Genomic DNA, 13,951 nt, shown 5'->3' on the forward strand with positions numbered 1-13,951 from the left:
CGGAGATCCGCGATGTGGACTGTAGACGATGCACGACCTGAGCTTACATGTCCCAGCGATTCGTCATGAGAATGGGCTGCGGCTTGACGTTTGGCCCACCAAGGGGCTCGACAAAGGGCCTTACCCCGCATGCACCATTGCGTGGGGAACAGTCTGACGGAAGTTGAAGTCCGCATCCTGCTGCCTCCCGCAACAACAAACAAGCGACACATGATCTAGCGCGGGGTGAGGGTCGGATTACCCTTTATCGGAGCCATGCCAAAGTGCGAAAGCGGAGGCGATATCAGTCGGTCGATACCGTCGTTAGGCTGCAAGTCTGATAAGGGTCCCAGTAGAGCTGCCATTCCGTGACGCACGGGTCCCAATGCGCATCACCATCAAGAGGCAGATTGCTGTTGGCACGAGACCCTTATCGTCGGTATCGGCAAGGCTCGCGGCAACGTTCAGCAACCCGGGCCCACTTCCAGATGGTCCTGCTTCGAAAGCTGTCGCTGGCACCCTGGGGCCAACCACCAGGCATGCCGAGAAAAGTGCTTATCTCTTGCACTGCCACCAACCCACAGTCTGAGAATCAATTGCAAAGCCACCATTTTGCTGAACGTGCCGGCACCTTGGACTTGCTCAAACGACAAAAAAGGCTACACACTATCTCTGTCCCGGTTCCGGCAATGCAATGCAGTATGACAGCCACCACCGATCTCCACAGAAATGGCGAAGCAGATTGCGAACGAGGACGAGGAGCGGCGCGCGTTGCCTGCATGAGAGGCGGAAGTAAGCAACCGATGCTCGAACGTCGTTATCGTGCCACATGGCCAGCATCGTCGCAGCATGGAGGCCTCTCAGTGTCAGTACGGGACGTATCCAGCTGACTCGCACGATAATTTCTTGGGCAGCTGCTTACAAAGAATGAGATAATTAAGATTGCCTCGATTTTTGGAGCTGGAACACGCAGCTTCGCATCATATTTCACTGTGACAGCCGCCGCTCCCGACAATGGCCGTTGGACAGGTGTCTTGCTGTCAGACATCGTCCTGTCAGCTACACCGTACTCATCCTTGAGACCCATCAGCAAGGCACGAGAATGATGGCGAGCAGCCTGAGCAGGAGCTCTCGCAGTCTGTTGAGCCAGTTGTCCCGCAGCAGCGGCAGCAGCAGCAGCTCAGCAGGCACCAACCTCACTCGACGAGCCGCCTCCTCCGCAGCGAGACCGACCGACGACGTGGATCCATACTGCGCTTCTTCCTCCTCATCGTCACACTTAGCGTCTTCCAGCACCAACCTGAACCCCTCGGGCGATCGCAAAAGAACGTATGGACAACCGCTCCCCCACTCCCACCCACACTTGTTTCCACGACGCGGCGTGCTAGGTTCCGAGGATGCCGTCCTTCGCCCAGGAGACGCCCTGCCCCACCACTCGCTCTACGATGACGGCATCGGAATCGTAGCCACCGAGCAGCTCACTCCCGGTATCCCCAAATCCGAATACGAAACACGGCGCAGGAACCTCATGGACCGTCTGCCCGACAACAGCGTAGTTGTCGCCATGTCTGGTCGGGTCAAAAGCATGAGCGGAAACATCTTCTACAAGTTTCGTCAGGAGACCAACTTCTGGTACCTCACCGGGTTTCAAGAGCCAGACTCCGCCTTGATACTGGAGAAGGATCCAAGCAGTCCGAGAGGTTACAGGATGACCATGTTTGTGCAGAAGCGGGACGAGCATAACGAGACGTGGAACGGGCCGAGGACGGGGCTGGATGGCGCGGTCGATATCTTTGGCGCCGACGAATGCTTCGAGCTCGATCCGGCGATCCTTCTGCACCATCTCAAGCAGATCTTACCCAGGTACACGCACATCTACGTCGAACCACCGAACCAACCCAGCACGCCAAGACGCGGCACCACAGCGACCACCAAGGCGGGCAACATCCTCAACTACCTCAGTCCACCGAGCAGCACCTCGTTGGATCTGTTTTCCAAGAAGTCCGACTTCGAAGCGGTGATCAAGCTGTTGGGAGACACGCGCAAGTGCCACTCGCTGGCACGCGAGGTGGAACGTCTGCGGTTCAAGAAGTCGGCCAACGAGATCCGGGTGATGAAGCGAGCGGGGCGGATCAGTGGAGAAGCGATGGCCGAGACCATGGGGTTCGTGCGACCCGGTGTATCCGAGGCCCAGCTGCAGGCGGTGTTCGAGTACCACTGCAGCCTCGGCGGATCGCAACGGCCGGCGTACGTGCCCGTCGTAGCCTCCGGATCCAACGCGCTCACCATCCACTACGTCAACAACGACCGGCTCGTCGGACCCGACCAGCTCGTCTGCATCGACGCCGGCGGCGAACTCGACGGCTACGCCTCCGACATCACGCGTGCCTTCCCGTCCAACTCCAACGGCCTCTTCTCCGAACCCCAGAAGGACCTCTACACGGCGGTACTCAACGTGCTCAAATCGTGCACCTCGCTCGCCACCGAAAACCAATGCTACACGCTCGCCGATCTGCATCGACGATCGGTCGACTTCTTGCGGCAGGAACTCAAGCAGATCGGCTTCCACCTCACCGGAGGATCGCTGGAGAGGGTGCTGTATCCGCACTACATCGGACACTGGTTGGGCATCGATCTGCACGACTGTGCGAGCGTCGAGAGGACGACGAAGCTGGAAGAGGGGGTGGTGGTGACCATCGAACCGGGTGTGTATGTTCCGTTTGACGATGCGTTTCCGAAGCACTTCCAGGGGATCGGGATCAGGGTGGAGGACGATATCGCGGTGGGCGAGGATGTGAACGTCGTGCTGTCGGCGAGCGCGCCCAAGGAGGTGGTGGATGTGGAAGCCGCGTGCAAGAGGTTCTTGGACAGACGACATAGCGATGCTGAAAGGGTTGGGTGGCAGCCTCGTCTCACGTCGTAGATCTCATTGTTGCCTCTCATTCGTGCTCAAACATCCAGCTTTCCCAGCATCATCATCATGTGCGCTCTTTGACACCTTACCGTCTCCATTGACTGACTGACTGAAGAGCACAGACTCGCGCCTTTCCTCATTGATGGAAGTTTCGATTGATCACATGATTGTTCGACATGAAAGGACGACTTGCTCTGTTGCTGCCTGATCCATTTTCTAGAGGTGAGGAGCTGCCTTACCTCTCAATGCAGCCCTTCACCGTAAACAGCCTTGAAACTCGGCCTGTCGGCAAACGCCTCCCACAGCCCCTTCACCTTGGCGCCGACGCCATCCCCCACGCCACCGGTCCTGACGACCTCATCCAGCGCCTCCAACCCGTGCTTTCCCGTCAACCCGCCCGCTACCGCGCTCAACCTAGCCAACCAGGGCAGGACGTGCAGATCAGCCAGGCTGATCTGATCGCCCAACGCAAAGGGACCTTGCAACTTGGCTTCGAGCTTGACCAGCGTTTCTGCGACCGCCTTCCATGCCGCGTTGGTCGACTGGATGAGCTGCTGCACGCTCTCGGCGTCGTTTTCCAGGTAGGCTTTGGTGAGGAGCGATTGGGAGTCGAGTTTGTCCGCGTACCACTTCTTCAAGTTTTCGTGTACGGCGGAGGATTTCGGGTTGGAAGAGCCGTCGAAGGCGACCGTAGCAGAGTCGTTTTCGAGCAGACTCTTCTGGTGCGAGAGGAGGACGTTGTGACGGTTGGTGACGAATGTTCCCGGAAGAGCTTTGCGAGAAGCTGCAAGTTCGGATTCGGATCTTGCTCCAAGCAGAAGAAAGTTCGGGTCGACAGTGGGAGAGTGCGAGAGAGCGATGATCTCGTCGCTGGCGGCTTTGCCTTCGATGGTAGCGGGTGCGAGGATGGGTGCAGGCGTGGCCGAGGTGTCGGTGACGGTGTTGGAGCTTCGACTCTTGTCGAGGAATTCGAGGATGGCTTTGGTGTCGTTGATGGCGCGGAACTTGGTGGCTACTTCTGCCGAGGTGGTCTCGAGCAGAGGAACAACGAGGGTGGGTACGGTGCCCTTGGAGTTGATGCGGAGGTAGGAGGGGTCGAAGTTTTCGCCCTTGACGAGGTCGACGATCTTGAGGTCGACGTCGGTGGAGGAGTAGCCCTTTTCGACGAGGGCGAGGCGCGGTGCTGATGCCCAGACGGATCCGTCAAAGGTGTACAGGGTTGCTTTGGGTACGTCGGCGGACATTGTGGGTGAGTGTACTGGAATCGAGAAAGGGTGTTGGATGGTGAGAAGGAAGGGGAGAAATGCGGGGGTGAGTGGTTTGTGCGGGCTGCCTGCGTGTTTGCGTCGAGTTCTCGTGTGAGCAGCGTTGGCGCAGAGACAGCTGATGCGCCTCGCCGTCATCCCTCGCGTGCTGCCGCTGCGAATTTCCGCAAACTGCGTATTCCCACGCATTTCTGCCGCCAAACGTCAAACTTGGCCGCACATTACTCCACATTTCTCGCGGCGGTGATCATCATCATTCGGTGCAGCCTTCCTCAATACACCGCCAACGCACTCGCACTCGCCACTCTTGCAGCCTCGCAAAAAAGATGGCGATCACTCTAGGCTCCATCGTCGGTCGGATCTTTGAAGCGCTGTCATCGATCCGACTCGCTCCGCCGGTGCCAACGCCATTCCCAGACCGTCTAGCTGCCCTCGATCCAGCCGAAAGCACGATCGACAACGACATCTACGACACGCAGGCCTTCGACTGGTCTCGGTCAGGGCTCGAGCTTCTCAACCCGGCTCGTGTAGGGTACTTTATGGACAAGCTGCATCGTCGTGTATCTTCGCTCTCACCGGACGAAAAGAGGGAGATCACCATTGTGGATCTGGGTTGTGGAGCTGGGCTGGCCATCGAAGCCATCCACTCGGCCATCCTCCACGCCTCTAGCGGTGAATCTCGCGTCAGACAGACGGATTCGGGGCTGTTCGACGGCACCACGACGTACAAGTTGATCGGAATCGACGTATCCACCCGATCCATCGATACCGCTCGTCAACGCGCCCTCTCGCGCTCCCTCAGCATCGACTACGTCGTCGGCGACATCTACTCGCTTCCCTTCGCCACCTCCTCCGTCGACGCGATCATCTGCTCCGACGTCCTCGAACACCTCTTCGACCTCCCCCTCGCCTTCTCCTCCATCGCTCGCACCCTCAAACCCAACGCCATCTTCTCCTTCGACACCATCAACCGTACCCCCACCTCGTACTACCTCACCATTTGGATCCTCCAGGACATCCTCCGAGCCATGCAAGGAGATGCTCACGATCACAGGTTGTACGTCACCCCGCAGGAAGTACACGCTGTTATGCGCAGCAACGGCTTGAAACCAGGTCCAGAACGCGATCTTGTCGGGATGAGACCGGGAGTCAATTGGCCTCCCGTAGCGTTGTATAGGTTGATGACAGGTGCAGGGTTCATCAATAGCGTCTTGGCAGAGTTTCGTTTGACCAGGGATATGAGCATTTCCTACTTGCATTGGTGCGAAAAAGTCCAGACCTAAGACTTCTCTCGATTGTACAATAGATTCAGCGGTAAAACATCCACCTGCCCTGCACACACAGCCTTCGCTCAAGACTCACATCGTCTAGACTCTTGCGCAATCTGAAGCGAGAAAGAGTCGGGGCCATGAAGCGATGCATTTTCTAGCGCAAAAGGGAACGTATGAGAAAACGAGAAGTGTGAGAGTAGGGAGGATCGTAAATGTACATTTTCAGCAGGACCTATCACATCGGAAATCTTCGATGCAAGAGGGCGCCTTGCTGTTTTAAGTGGACCAAAGGATCAAGTGGCAAACGACGTTTCGCAATCGATACGTTTAAAGACCCTTGGCGGCGTTCTCGGGGCGGAGGGCGCGGACCTTGTGGCCGACCTTCCACATCTCCTGGGCGGCGATGGCGTCAGTCTCCTTGTCAAAGTCCTCGCGGTAGGTCTTGCGGTTTCCGAACTCGAGCGCCCTTCGCGTCTCGCTGCCGTTGCGGACCGACTCGTACAGCTTCTCGAGCACGGGCTTGCAGGCCTTCTCGAACTCGGGGGCCCAGTCGAGGGCGCCGCGACGGGCGGTGGTGGAGCAGGCCTTGTACATGTAGTCCATACCGTTGGCACCGACGAGGGGGTAGAGCGACTGGAGGGCCTCCTCGCACGTCTCGTTGAAAGCCTCCGAGGGCGAGTGACCGTTGGCACGCAGAACGTCGTACTGAGCCTTGAACAGACCCTGGATACCGCCCATCAGGCAGGCACGCTCACCGTACAGATCCGAGTACACCTCGCGCTCGAAAGTGGTCTCGTACAGGTAACCGCAGCCGACGGCGACACCCATAGCAGAGACCTTTTCGAGAGCCTTGCCGCTGACATCCTGGAAGACGGCGATGGAGCCGTTGATACCTCGCGACTCGAGGAAGAGCGATCGGACGGTACGGCCGGAACCCTTGGGAGCGCAGAGGATGATGTCCTTGTCCTTGGGAGCCTCGAAGCCGGTCTCCTTCTGGTAGGTGATCTGGAAACCGTGCGAGAAGTAGAGGGTGTGGGTGTTGGGCATCTTGTCCTTAACCGAGGCGTACACCTGGGCGCAGGCGGCGTCGGAGAGCAAAAGCATGGCGATGGTGGCCTTCTCGGCAGCCTCCTCGATGGGGAAGAGGTTCTTGCCGGGTTGCCAGCCGTCCTCGATGGCCTCCTTCCACGAGGCACCGTCCTTTCGGACACCGACAATGACGTTCATGCCGTTGTCACGGAGGCTGTTTCAGAGACAAAAGTAGAAGAAGCGGGAGAAGGGTATGGTCAGCAATCGATCCAGCTTTCGACAAGTCGGTTCCTGCAAGCTTTCTCTTTCGCATTTTGCGAATCTAGCGACGCTCTGAGCTGCGGAATCGGTACTTTCCGACGAAAACAGCCCTGCCTTCGCACAGAAAGCACCTCCAACCGCAGCTAAGCCCTGAGCGCACATCGAGCCGCAGAGACGCCCAAGATGAAAAGCGACGCTCTTCACAAATACTCACTTGAGACCCTGACCGTGACCCTGGGAGCCGTAACCGAGAATGGCAAAAGTCTCGCCCTTGAAGTAGTCCTGGAGCTTCTCGAGAGGCCAGTCCTCACGCTCGTAGACCTTCTCGGGGATACCCTCGGAGAACTCGATGGTCTTCAAGCCACGAGCGAGCGAAGGCTTGGCGGCGGCCGAGACCATCTTGGTGAGCGAAGGGCGGGCGGTGGCAGCGATCGAGAGCGATCGTGCGGCGCCGGCGACACCGCGGCGGGTGGTGGAGCGCGAGGCGGCCCTGAGGGCGGTGCGTGCGACGTTGGCGTTCATTATGGTGAGGTGAGTGCGAGAGGGTAGACGAAAGGGGAGGATAGCTCTCGGATGGTGGTGATGATGATGAGGAGAGGAGAAGGAAGAGAGGGAGATGTGGAAATTGGAAGAATGTGATTCCACAGAAGCGGAGCGGACAGCACAGACAAGAGTGAGCCAGTGGCACGCAGGCCGAGGCCTTTCTGCGAAGAAAGCTGCTGGCTCGTGACAGGCAAGGGCGGTGGGGAGCCAGTCGAAGCGGACACCGGGAAGAAATGCACGCCTCGCTTGGCCACTCGCTGCCTTCCGCTCGCTGTTCCAAGCGGAGCGGACCATTCAGGACGACGCAGAAGAAAGTTGCAGCACAGCGCGGCTTGCAGACGGGGTTGTGAGTGTGTCTCAACACTGTCTCGCCCGTCTGACCTTCCTGTGTGAGAGAGCCTCTCTGATTGTGGTGACTCTTTCCTGCGCCCTGTCATTCGTCAGGCCAAAAATCTTCACACAGGCCCTTCTGCCACCCCACCTTCTCCCTGTTGCCGCGAGGGACCCTTTTCAATCACTAAGGCAAAAAAAGGGTAGAGCCCAAGTTCTTCTTGGAATACAAAAGTGGAAATTGATCTTCCACTTTTGTATTCCCGCTTTGCCTTCCAATTCAACTTTTGCGTCTCGGTGGTATTTTCTTTTTCGTGAGCCTGCAAGACGAGTCACACTTGACACTAGACTGTGTGTTTGACATGAGGTGCGGGTGATGATGATGATGATGATGATGATGGTCTTCTGCTCTGTGATTGGATCGTCGGCGATGCCCGTTCAAGGCGTCATGCAGACGATGTTGTATGATTGAGACGAGCAAGTACATCCTGGCTCTCGCTCTGTCCTTAATTCGAGATCTCCCTTTCTATTCAAGCTGTGGTCAGTATTGGGTCCAGTAGTCATCTCCGAGCACCTCAGACGGTGTAGTCGTGGTTCTCTTCAACTGTCGACGAAAGTGTTGGTGGGGCAGACATCGACACGACGATGCGCAGGAATCCGGCAAAGGTCCGCAAGGTATGCTCACGCCATCTGTGTGTGTGCGTGAGAAATCTAATCTGACCACCCGACGAATCAGATTCCGCTGGTCGGCTTCTCCCGCATCGACCTTTGTCTCATTGGGCCAGCTTATTCGCCGAACGGCTCTCCACACACTCTCGACTGGCCGTCAAGCTACAGCGCCCGATCTGCTTGCCGGACCAATCACCGTAGACGTGGACGATACAATCGCAGCACAAAACAGTGAACGAAAATCAAGGTCTCGAAAAGCCAGCTCAGAAAGAGAAGAAAAAAAAAAAAACTGCAGCACCTAGGATTCCCGCGTGGTCCCCCACCGCAGTACTGACTAGGCGGTAAGTTGCTTAACTTCGCAGATCGGACGGGATGCGGTGTTTTCAACTTCCTGTGGCCGCAGATGAACTTCTTCGCTCTATCAACATTTATATACACCAGCATTACTATTGCAGACATTGTTTCTGCAACGCACATACACTCCTCTCGAACAACGAAAAGCAGCCCAGACTACGAAAAAAGTGTGCAAATCAAGAGGTATCATTGATAGCGAGCATCGAGAAGATGGGTATGAGTAACTCTTTGCGGAGCGAGAAGAAAGTATGGAAAGCAGACGAGATATGTACAGAAGACAACATGAGCGAGGTGGGAAGGTGCTACGGGTGTGTAGTTGTGTTTTCGCAACAAGCCGTAATGTCCAACGTGTGGAGCACTAGTGAGACTCTGTGGCAAGATGGTCGTCCGATTGCGACGCTTTTGCCAAAAATTCTCGCTTATACATGAGCGGAAGCAGAGCTCTCGAGTCAGATCCGCCCCGCCTACATGTCAGCCAGCTGGCTAAGAGCAGCCGTAGGGATCATGTTGGCACCCCTCGATCCAGACCCGGAAGCGGCAGGAGCCACGTTGGCACCGGGACCCGTGCCTCCCGGAGGCAGATTGTCGTCTGCCGACAGATCGTTGAGGTTCATAGGTACAAAGATCACCTTGCTGTTGGCCGTCTTTGCCATCGCCTGCAAGCTCTCGAGCGCGCGGATCTGCATGGCGCTCTTGGAGGCCAGGATATCGGCGGCCTGGCGCATGAGACGAGCGGCGTCGACTTCGGCCTGGGCGGCGATGACCTTGCTCTCACCGATACGCCTCTGCTTGGCGGCAGAGCTGAGCGAATCCTGCAGCTCCTTGGAGAAGATGATGTCCTTGATGAGGATGCTTTCCACCTGGACACCCCAGCGATCGGCGACGTCGCCAACGATCTCTTGCACCTCGAGCGCAACCTGCTCTCGCTCCGTGACGAGGGATTGGAGCACGCGACCACCGACAACGTTTCGCAGCGTGGTTTGGGCTCGTTCGATGAGCGCCTTTTGTACGTCGTTGATGCCGAAGCTGGCTCGGTACGGGTTGGAGATGTGCCAGAAGATAACGGAGTCCACGAGCACACTCACAGAATCCCTAGTAATGACCGACTGTTGCCCGATGGGAGACGTAGTGATACGGACGTCCACTCGCCTCAAAGATTCTGAGCAAGGGTTGATCTGCGTAAGGCCTGGGTCCTCGCTACGATAGAACTGGCCGAAACGAGAGACCAGACCGACGCTGCCTTGCTGGATCTCCTTGTAAGGGTTGGGGCAGCAGATAAAGCAGGGGATCTGACCGAAGAACCCTGCGACGGCACCGATGCCGTTGATGAGCGAGCCGTAGAAGCCGTGCTGGACGGTGTCGAGGCCAAGGTTCTGCTTGTACGAGGGTTGCATCTCGGCCCGTCGAAGGGGCTGGACGGTCACGAGACCGCCTCCGTTGGAGACAGGAGCGGCGGAGCTGGTCATGGCCGGCTTCTTGGCGGCGGCGTCGCCGTTGTACGAGCTGGAAGGGGGTGCGTCAAGATCGGACATCCTGTTTGTCTGGGTTCGGATTGGATGTTTCGGGTTGAGCGAGAAGAGTCGATGATGCCGAGAATGCCCAGTATATATGCCTTTTGCCGACCGGATCGAGGGGAGGAGGAAGGGCATCCGCCGCCGACAGCTGAGCTAAGTGGAGCAGCATCGAAAAGCGCCAAGCGGAGTGTCAACGAGTGCATCTGCGCAGTGTCTGAGCGTCTGTGCATCCGCTGCATTTGGTGACAGAAAAGACGATTTTCGGCAGGTTCCTGTTCCATGACCCTTGCGCCGCACTCACTCTGTCTGTGGTCTCGTGCCTCGTCCATTGAGACCCAACCACGCAAGACTGCGATCCCCACCCTTTCGGGAAATTAATTGAAAGGCACAGCAAGAAAGACCCTTACAACGCAGCAGGCACATGAGCTCTTTTGTTTCACTGTCGCACCTCTCAAGGGATGATGGCAGAACCGGCAAGGAAGCGAGATAGCCGAGCAGGCAATTCGTGCCGTTTCCCACGGGCTTCGATGAAGCGACTAGGTCTCGCTTCTGCTGCAGTCAACACCGCCTCTCGTCTGTCATGAGTAGGTGGGGGGTCCGGTTTTGCCAAGGCTCAAATGCACGCTACGTGTGCAGCTGACGGTCACGCACTCTTCATTGGAGATGGGATGTGATCAAAGAGGGTAACATTGACCACAAGCCGACAGCAGTGCCGCCAACGCTAAGCGAGGGTAAACAAAACATCACAGGACTTGGACAAGGTGCGTTGGGAATCGCGTCTAGTGAGCATGTAGACCGCTGCCTTGGTAGTGTCAACCTCTGTTGTTTCGTGGTCGTCGACCCAAGCTGACCAGTCGATTTTGCATGCTAGTATACTGATCTGCCCGATCACCAGAGTGATGGTATCCCCAACTTCCTTGGTGAAGAAGAATTTTTCGATCTGAGCGCCGGTGACAGAAATACACTGCTTCTCGTCGATGCGCACAATCTGCATGGGATGTTCAGGAGGTCGTCTTTGTGTCCCGAATTGTGGGCGAAAGACGTTGCTTGTAGAAAGATGTTGCTGGTCGAATGGATCTTGCTGGGGAGTGAGGCGGTGAAGGTGAGGAAGAAGGATAAATTAATTCAGAGTGGAAGCGGTCCTCGAGCTGAGCTGCATTCTATGTGGGCGGCGACTCCGCAGCATCACACGACGGTGCGGATGTGTGTTCTCCGCTCGGCTCGTCCGTCTAGCAACGGTATTGGAAGCACACCGATAACACCAACGCCTGTGCGCCTGTGCTCCACCCCAAAGCGATTTCTACTTGCCCAGCACTCGCATGAATACTCAGCCGCACCACACTACGTCAGTCCTGCATCCGTGTAGACCTCGGATGCTGCGCGAGACATGGCGCTCTTTGTCTTCCATGCACAGAAAAGTCTTTCCCTTTCTGCACAGCCTTGACGCTCAACCGCTACGACATCGGCTTCCACCGGAACGACGAGCATGCATCCGGCTGCTGCCAAGACAATTCCCTTCCGGTCGCCCAAGAACCCCTTACCGGCACAAAGAGAAGTGTCAGCCCCCGCACCTCCTGAAGTCTTGCCGGAACATGCCAGGAGTAAGATGAGAGTCGAGTAGAAGAGTTTGATCAGTGCCCTGTTTGAGCCGATAAGGAGGATCGGAGGTGCAGCTGAAGTGAAAGCTGCGTGGGGTGGTAGGAGTGATCAGCTGACCCCTTTTTTTCCGCGGAATCGGCACGCTACGATAGACAATAACCGGCGGCTGAAGGGTCCTCAGGACACCGCAGCTTCAGACACTCAACAGCGCACAGCCTGGCATCATCCTGCGTTCTGTCTCGATATCTACCATTGCCGGCTACAACTTTCTCGCCGCCGACTTGAGGATGGTCATGACGGCAGGCAACACAATCTTCCTGTTGGCCCTCGCATTGGCCTGCTTGTACACCTTGGCCCACCTTGGTCTCCCCTCTTTGTCGGCCGAATCCCTTCTGCCCTCAGCGTCCACTCCCTTGACCCTCTCCCTCTTCCCGCCTGCACTCTCGGGCAAGCGTTGTCCCTTCCACGGCTGCTCCAACATCAACCTCCTCTCCACCTCGCTCTTGTCCACATGTTCGTCCGCCTCCAACCCTCTCCTCAACTCGTCCCACAACACGCTCGCTTTGCTCTGCTCCAACGTCCTCGGAGCAAAGGCCAACACCAACTCCCTCCTGTGCTTCCCTGCATCCACCTCGCCCTGCGCTACACGGAAGCTCCCCGTCATGACGGCGATATCGATCTCGCGTTCGTGCATAAACTCGTCCAGCGTACTCCACCATTCCGCCCAAGCCTGTTTCACTTCGCCCTTGGGATCGGGAGAATCGGACAGTCGCGGGTGGGGTCGATCCTTGTGAAGCCATTCCGCGATGCTGATGGGTACAGAGGCGAATCCGAGTTTGAGCGAGATTCCAGCTACAGAATCAGTGGTGAAATCAACTTGCTTGTAATCACGTCGCAACAAATCTCGACCGCTGAGATGCGATACCGCCTGCTTAGACCCAGCCAGGATCTGCCAGAACGGCGCCAGGATGATCTTTGCACTGTGCGTCGCCGAATCGATGTCCGTCGACGGATCGATAGACTGAATCGGTTGGATCGACGCTACTTCCGAGGTGTTGGCCAGCGGTGAGAAAGAGAGCGCCGTTTCGCGGATGGAATCGGCTGTGCTCGGGTGGCCGAAGGATGAAGCGGGGAAGAGGGTCTTGACGGCGTCAAAGTCGATCTTGGTGGCTTTGCCACGCGGTGCTTCGCGGAGGTTGTCGGTGTCGATGACGATGGCGCTGATGAGCAGGTCGGCTACCTGGCGCATGCCGACGTCCGTGGGAGAGGCGGTGGAGAAGCGGTGGGCGAACAGATCGGCGATCAGGCTGCTGCAGCTGCCGACGGGATCTTTGGATGGCGATTTGATGATCCTCAGTGCAGCGTCTGCGTGGTCACCAGCGTCTTCGTGGTGGTCGACGACGATGTCGACCTTCCTGTTGGCCGCCCTAGCTCCGCCCCAGGGCCCTGTGAGGGATGGATGATCGACCAGTCCGATGGACACGTTTGCTGAGGGTGAGAACGCGTCGGAAGCGAGGTCGAGTGCGAGCGTGTTCTGGACGTCATCGAGGAAGAAGATGTGCTCGGGGTTGATCCCCGAGGCACGGAAAGCGGCCGTGTTTTCGGGACGCAAGACGTCGTCGGTGTGCAGGCTCTGTATCAACGGGACGTAGGTGGACTGTGGAAGGTTGTAACCGGTAGGTGGACCGAACCTGGAGAGAAGATAGCTCAACGCGATGGCACACGAGGCAGAGTCGAGATCGCCAGCCTCATTGCCCATGATGAGTGTAAGCGTGCCTTGGGAGCTGGATGGTTGTTTGAGGTGGTCAAAGGCATGCTTCTTTGCTTGGACGAGAAACTCGTCGAGCGATGGCGGCTTGCTATCGCCGGTTCCATTGGATGATGTCGTCATAGCAGCAAGAGACTGTTGCGTGGTAGAGGGAATGTGACTTGGAGGTTGACTGTGTCTCCAGTAGACGTAGTCGGTAAAGGAGAGAAAGACGACGGAGGAGAGAGCTACGAAGGTGAGCAGAGCGACGAGACGGAGGATGGCGTGGTTGCGTGCAGCAGCAGCTCTCGTTGTTTGATACGTGTAGATGGGTTGGTAGTGCGCAGGCATACGGGACTGCGCAGCGGGCTTTGTCGTGTGTGATCGAGAGCGAGCAGTGTCGAGAAGCAAAGGTGTCGACATCAAGATTGGCGAGACCAACACGCACTCGCACAGGCCGGCGGCGAAGAAGGATT

The 13,951-nt window shown here is 57.2% G+C and overlaps 8 protein-coding genes and 1 non-coding gene across 9 annotated transcripts; 3 read left to right on the plus strand and 6 right to left on the minus strand.

Moving 5' to 3' along the window:
- Window positions 1-1,081: 1,081 nt before the first annotated feature.
- On the plus strand, window positions 1,082-2,902 carry PHSY_005914 (Xaa-Pro dipeptidase; the record flags this gene model as incomplete). The annotated part of the gene is made up of 1 exon (XM_012336518.1): window positions 1,082-2,902. The coding sequence occupies one exon, from the start codon at window positions 1,082-1,084 to the stop codon at window positions 2,900-2,902; it is 1,821 nt and encodes a 606-aa protein (XP_012191908.1).
- Window positions 2,903-3,135: 233 nt separating this feature from the next.
- On the minus strand, window positions 3,136-4,347 carry PHSY_005915 (glutathione S-transferase; the record flags this gene model as incomplete). Its single annotated transcript, XM_012336519.1, has 1 exon — window positions 3,136-4,347. The coding sequence occupies one exon, from the start codon at window positions 4,345-4,347 to the stop codon at window positions 3,136-3,138; it is 1,212 nt and encodes a 403-aa protein (XP_012191909.1).
- A 137-nt stretch (window positions 4,348-4,484) lies between these two features.
- Window positions 4,485-5,441, plus strand: PHSY_005916 (sterol 24-C-methyltransferase; the record flags this gene model as incomplete). Its single annotated transcript, XM_012336520.1, has 1 exon — window positions 4,485-5,441. One exon carries the CDS (start codon window positions 4,485-4,487, stop codon window positions 5,439-5,441), a length of 957 nt encoding a protein of 318 aa, XP_012191910.1.
- A 315-nt stretch (window positions 5,442-5,756) lies between these two features.
- PHSY_005917 (likely mitochondrial ketol-acid reductoisomerase) lies at window positions 5,757-7,118 on the minus strand (the record flags this gene model as incomplete). The annotated part of the gene is made up of 2 exons (XM_012336521.1): window positions 5,757-6,672; window positions 6,934-7,118. 2 exons carry the CDS (start codon window positions 7,116-7,118, stop codon window positions 5,757-5,759), a joined length of 1,101 nt encoding a protein of 366 aa, XP_012191911.1.
- Window positions 7,119-8,547: 1,429 nt separating this feature from the next.
- PHSY_007544 lies at window positions 8,548-8,662 on the minus strand. Its single transcript, XR_001099843.1, has one exon. It is a non-coding gene; the product is annotated as a 5S ribosomal RNA (ribosomal RNA).
- A 417-nt stretch (window positions 8,663-9,079) lies between these two features.
- On the minus strand, window positions 9,080-10,264 carry PHSY_005918 (hypothetical protein; the record flags this gene model as incomplete). Its single annotated transcript, XM_012336522.1, has 1 exon — window positions 9,080-10,264. The coding sequence occupies one exon, from the start codon at window positions 10,262-10,264 to the stop codon at window positions 9,080-9,082; it is 1,185 nt and encodes a 394-aa protein (XP_012191912.1).
- Window positions 10,265-10,850: 586 nt separating this feature from the next.
- On the minus strand, window positions 10,851-11,123 carry PHSY_005919 (glycosyl transferase, group 1; the record flags this gene model as incomplete). Its single annotated transcript, XM_012336523.1, has 1 exon — window positions 10,851-11,123. One exon carries the CDS (start codon window positions 11,121-11,123, stop codon window positions 10,851-10,853), a length of 273 nt encoding a protein of 90 aa, XP_012191913.1.
- Window positions 11,124-11,291: 168 nt separating this feature from the next.
- On the plus strand, window positions 11,292-11,707 carry PHSY_005920 (hexose transporter; the record flags this gene model as incomplete). Its single annotated transcript, XM_012336524.1, has 2 exons — window positions 11,292-11,367; window positions 11,568-11,707. The coding sequence occupies 2 exons, from the start codon at window positions 11,292-11,294 to the stop codon at window positions 11,705-11,707; spliced, it is 216 nt and encodes a 71-aa protein (XP_012191914.1).
- Window positions 11,708-11,987: 280 nt separating this feature from the next.
- On the minus strand, window positions 11,988-13,826 carry PHSY_005921 (exopolyphosphatase; the record flags this gene model as incomplete). The annotated part of the gene is made up of 1 exon (XM_012336525.1): window positions 11,988-13,826. The coding sequence occupies one exon, from the start codon at window positions 13,824-13,826 to the stop codon at window positions 11,988-11,990; it is 1,839 nt and encodes a 612-aa protein (XP_012191915.1).
- Window positions 13,827-13,951: the final 125 nt, after the last annotated feature.

This window comes from Pseudozyma hubeiensis, assembly GCF_000403515.1.
Source record: "Pseudozyma hubeiensis SY62 DNA, scaffold: PHS57, whole genome shotgun sequence".
Lineage (NCBI taxonomy): Eukaryota > Fungi > Basidiomycota > Ustilaginomycetes > Ustilaginales > Ustilaginaceae > Pseudozyma > Pseudozyma hubeiensis.